Source organism: Montipora capricornis, unplaced genomic scaffold (genome assembly GCF_036669925.1).
Source record: "Montipora capricornis isolate CH-2021 unplaced genomic scaffold, ASM3666992v2 scaffold_148, whole genome shotgun sequence".
Lineage (NCBI taxonomy): Eukaryota > Metazoa > Cnidaria > Anthozoa > Scleractinia > Acroporidae > Montipora > Montipora capricornis.
The window spans coordinates 20,001-25,134 of NW_027179911.1; the positions used below are offsets into that span (position 1 = coordinate 20,001).

The window sequence follows — 5,134 nt, forward strand, 5'->3', positions numbered from 1 at the left end:
GGAAGTGGAGGACACGGTTGAAGGGCCGTCTTCCATATCAGGACCTGGTAGTTGACTCGTCGTAAGTGGAGTGGCAAAGCATCTTGCGTCGGAGGAAGGGAATCAAGGTTCTTTTGTGTCTTTCGAAATGCTGTTGCCCTCTCCTTATTGACATGGACTTCTTCTGTGCCTTTATTGTAGAGTTGGCAGACAAATGCCTCAGCATCAGCAAGTGCATTAGCATTAGGATGGCTTTCTTCGCCAAGGTGCTCAAGCAGCTTCACTGAAGGACCGTCGAAAGCTTTCCATGCTTTTTGTTTACCTATACCGACAAACTGGCTCGTAGTATCGCATCCAGTTAAGGCATGAAATGCTAGCAGAGACTTTCTCTTCTCTTCCGGCAATGTGATCTTGTGAACCGGTATGTAACACGTTCTTCCAGAAGTTCCAGAAAACATCCATATGTTTTGACAAAGATTTTTCCTGTGTGCCAATAGGAGGACAAGAACTTCTGTGTCACGACACAAAACGTTAACCTGGCTGTAGCCTCTAACTGTGGCATCTCTGATATGGAGAATAATTCTTGTATCTGCCTCTTCATGGTTAGAAGCCAGTCCTTCAAAGTCTTCCCTTGACTTATCACATGACCATACCTTTGGTATGTCACTGAATCCACCACTAACAACCAGCTTACGACGAGGATATGCAATGTAACTTTCTGACATTTTCCTACACAAAAAATGGGCAAGACTGGCCTTGTTGTCCTCTAGGACAATAGACCTACTCCAGTCGCCAATCCTCTGTTCCTGGCTCTCCACATTCTTCCTTATGCCTTTGCTCTTCCCTCCTTTGCGCTTTCTTCTTGTTCCTCCTTTGATAGAATTTGGGAGATAGCGATCAAATACCACGTCGACTCTAGTACAGTTTTCAGAGAAGTGGAAGGTAACAAACGCACTGAACTTGTCACACCACTCTCCAAACGTCTTTGCACGAGAGGCATTGGCGAGAGATTGAACAGCCGCCATCCCATCGATAATAGTACATGTCTCACTCTGGTTGACATGGCGCTGGCTCTGAGAAACATTCTGTTGTAATATCTTGCTCAAATCTGACTTCCCTGATGCTTCCGTAAGACTTCCTTTGGGAGTGGCAATTGAAAGCGGGACAGGAGAAAGTTCTCTTTGCAACAGTTCGTCTACATCGACGTTACGACCAGATTCTAAGGCTACCACGACACGTCTCAAGAGATCTCGGTCTGCCTTTAGCATAACCGTGTTGTTGTTATCCCAAGAAGCTGGTACACAGTACAAGGTTTCAAATGTCTTGAGCTTTCTGTTTTGTTTGACACGGTCGTGAAACTTGACGTCTTTCTTTATAAGCCTGTCTTGCACAAACTCTTTTACGATGGTCCTGCCAATTCTGTCTTGCCATGTCTGATTTCTTCACTGGCAACATCCCCGGTTGTGACTGCGACTAAGTTTTCCGCTTGACGAAAGACCTCATACTTCGTGAAGCATGACACCAGCTTAAGAACATCCTCTTCATCTCGCCGCATTCTTGCCTTTCCCAGCTCTCTATGACTATCACCCTCCTTCCCACCGACGTTAAACATGGTTTTCGTGTCCTCCGACAACTTGGCTCTCTCGTTGTAAGTTAAACACCAACGATCTCTTGCAGAATCTGTTCGAGTGATTCCAACAAGCCCTCCTGCCACCTTACGGGAGCGATTCACATGCTCTAGCGTTTGGTCATCGAGAATCTGGTTGAACGAGTTTTCCGTCTCCTTTGTTACAAAATCCCCACACAGGAATGCCTCGTAAACATCTGGCGCTGTCTTGGGCAGCAACTTCATGTCAGCTAGAAACACAACACCCCATCTAGTGTAGTTGACGTGATCAAATACAGCAAACCAGGGAAGCATCTCGGAAAACGAGGTCAGCTACAGATCCCATTCTCCTTCTCGGATTGCCCGAGTAAACCTCAGAAGAATAGACAGTAAGTGCATGTATTGCCTCCAGTAGCAGAATGTTGGATAATCCTTATGCGCTGCATCAAATTCTTTGATGACCTCTGCAACCTGCAATAATAATGATAGAAATTAATAACGATGATTCGCGTAACAGATTAAGAATATATGAAATATTCTATAATGTTAACTTGCCTGTCTAGCTTGATTGATAAGATAACTGTGCGCTGTCGTGTCTATCGCAGAGTTGTCCTCACTAGGTGTGAACTCAGTGGCTAGCTTTGCTGAAAGATCTTCTAGTGTTTTATCAACATCTTCTCCCTTTTCCTGTGTCCATTTTATCAAGAGAGGCCAGAGAACACTCCATAGAGCCTCGTAGCTCAGCTTGTGTGCTCGTAATACACGGTTCCACAGTTTTCCTTTCAATATGTTTCCAGCAGTAGTTTCGCCGAAAACCTGGCTCTCCGCCCAAATATCGGACATTCCTGATGACTCCAAGTACTTCCCGATGACTTTGGTAAACGTCATCTGAGAGTGGAAACCTCCAAGTATGATGATTATGACATTCTTGAACTCTTCTGTCTTTTCCCATTGTAGCATCTTGGCCTTGTTGTATAAACCTTCATCCATAGTAACAACGGTATATGTGCCATTCTTAACTCGTCATTGCCTTACATCTCAATATGACTGTCCACAAAGTCTCAAACTCGTGCGCAGGGGCATTGACAATAGCTAGTGGGCCAATGATTGTGACCTGTGATTTATCAGAAGACAAGACCTGGTTAAAGCCAGACCAACCAGGTATTTTCTGGAGCTCAGGTTGCTGTTGAACTAGTCTGCTTAGAATCCATGCAAGTTCCTTCTTGTATGACTCCTCTATTTTGCTCATGTCTGGCTCGTACCATTCTTCAATAACAATCCCCTCCATTTCTGGTTATGGTTTCCTGTTCTCTAGAGAAATCTCACTAAGCTCATGTAGCTCCGATAGTACTTGTAAATTTAGAAGCCTTTCCGATTTCGGAGCAACTTGGATATCCATTGCCGGTTCCCCATCTACCTTTCGACGAAAAGCTGCCACTTGCGTTGCATGAAATGTGCCCATACCACTCAGAGTCTCTTCATCTATCTCAATGTTGTCTACAGCATATCTAGTGTAGCTTATTGTGTCTGAGCCCTCAGCGAAGTTTCGTGGGACAAAAACATTTCCGTTCTCTTTGTACCTTTCAAGAACATCATTTGCAAGAGTGTTGTTCATTCTAAGAACAGTTTCATAGCTGATGGAGTGTCCAGCATTATACAAAAGCTGCACAAGTTCTTTTGATCGAGTTGCCTGATGAACAGTTAGGCCCAAACCAACGTGTTTTGGTGTTGGCTTACGCCCCTGGGAAGCAAGGAATACACACAAAAGTGAAATCAAAATAAACAAACTTTCTGGAACTATTTTCTCCGCACTTGCTTTGTTGATGTTACCGATGCAGTCATGTCCAAGCACAGCCTTCACGTCCTGATGAACTTTAACTGACACCCGATACAACCAACTCAACAATTCAGCGTGAAGATCGACATCTTCGATTGCATCGTTGATTAGCTCATCATCAGATGACTTCTGGTTTAAATTCAACTGCTGATTCGGTTCTTTGAGCGAGTGTTGCAATGCTGTATCACCAAGCTTGGAAGAAACGACTAAATGGGGGGCGGAACAAATGCAACACTTCCACCAAGAGAGTCTTGAATTCTTTCTTTAAACCTGTAACTTCTGTAAAGTTTAGGTTGAACATGGTAATTTTGTTCGAGCCTGTTAAAATAATATGTCCACACAGCCTTTAGAGAGTATATGTGACCTTGCGAAAGCCTCTTCTCAAGCAAACCCATGACCTCTTTGAAACATCTCACGTTAACATCTTCATCATCTTCTGAGATCTTCTGTGTCGACTTCTTCAGATAGCGCGTATAACACTTAAATGGTACTTTCCTTCTGCAGCTGTTAAGTCACTGATCCCAGCCAACCTGCAGATCATCTCCCTGTCATTAACTGCCTTGCTTAGTATTTTTTGCGATGTCTCAAAAGTCTGAACTTGGCTCAAGGCTACATTCCTCATGTCTGTTTGACAGGAAATACACTTACACCAGTGCCTTCCGGGACTGTTTCATCTGCTTCTCCAACGTCAGGTGCTCGTTTTTGAAGACGCTGAATATGTCCTTCGTTTGTGAAATCACTATAACACTGCCTGTGCCAAAATACATCTTGACTGCCGTTTTTTTTCCAACTATTAACTATTTCTAAACACTGCTTACTATAAGTCTCATCTGGAAAGCTTTTTCTAATGCCGGCACAATGTAAAACCCTGGAAATGCCTACACTAATTCCTTCTGAAAGAGAAACTTCTTCTTAGGAAATTTACTTTCTTGATATACCACACATTTGCTCCAGTCAATGTCACTCTCGCCTACACGGTCGTCCGTATTAAGGAGAAGCTTGGCAGCTGCCTCCATTTTCTTCCTTGGCTCTACAACAAGGCTATCGAGCAAAGCAATTCTGTATTTACAATCCTCGATTTGTATGTATTTTTATGTCGAATCTTATTATGGTAACTGATTTGAAGGATCGTAACATTTAGGATGTTGTAAAAAAGCATATTTTCGAATCTATTGACCTGACTTAATCGATGTTTAGCTGCCTTACAATAACCTTAACGTTAGCTTATTAAGAATATAGTGACTTACCTTGAGTTGTCTTGATAATTGGTTGAAAGTTTTATTTTTCCCCTGCTAAACATTTATTTAAGCTTTCTTTTTCAATTGTCTTTCTTTCAGACGCGTTTATAAGCGACTGTTTAGGACGAATACGTCTCTATTCAATCTGTAATAACTTTTCTTTGAAAAACAACATGACGGACTAGGAGAGCCTCGATCTGATGCCATCTCGTTTTCGTGCTAAACCTTGCTTTCATGTATGTCTTTTTGTCTCGATTTTCAATAAACGATTGGTCAAGATTTATAAATTTGTTACCATGTTAATTTTTTCTTAAACTGTTAGGTACGTCCCTTTATCATAAGATTGCAAAATAAAATTTATTTGTCCTATTCCACTCTAAAGTATTATCAAGCATCTTAACATTCGTTTTATTGAAGAAATTGTCAGAGATTATTCAAAGTTTAGATTACAAGGATCATTTATTCAAATGTGAA

At 42.1% G+C, this 5,134-nt stretch overlaps 1 protein-coding gene across 1 annotated transcript; it reads right to left on the minus strand.

The window, feature by feature from the left end:
- Positions 1-2,879: 2,879 nt before the first annotated feature.
- On the minus strand, positions 2,880-4,438 carry LOC138034652 (uncharacterized). The gene is made up of 2 exons (XM_068881862.1): positions 4,348-4,438; positions 2,880-3,628 (listed from the first exon to the last, which is right to left on the minus strand). Exons 1-2 carry the CDS (start codon positions 4,436-4,438, stop codon positions 2,880-2,882), a joined length of 840 nt encoding a protein of 279 aa, XP_068737963.1.
- Between the last annotated feature and the right edge of the window lie 696 nt (positions 4,439-5,134).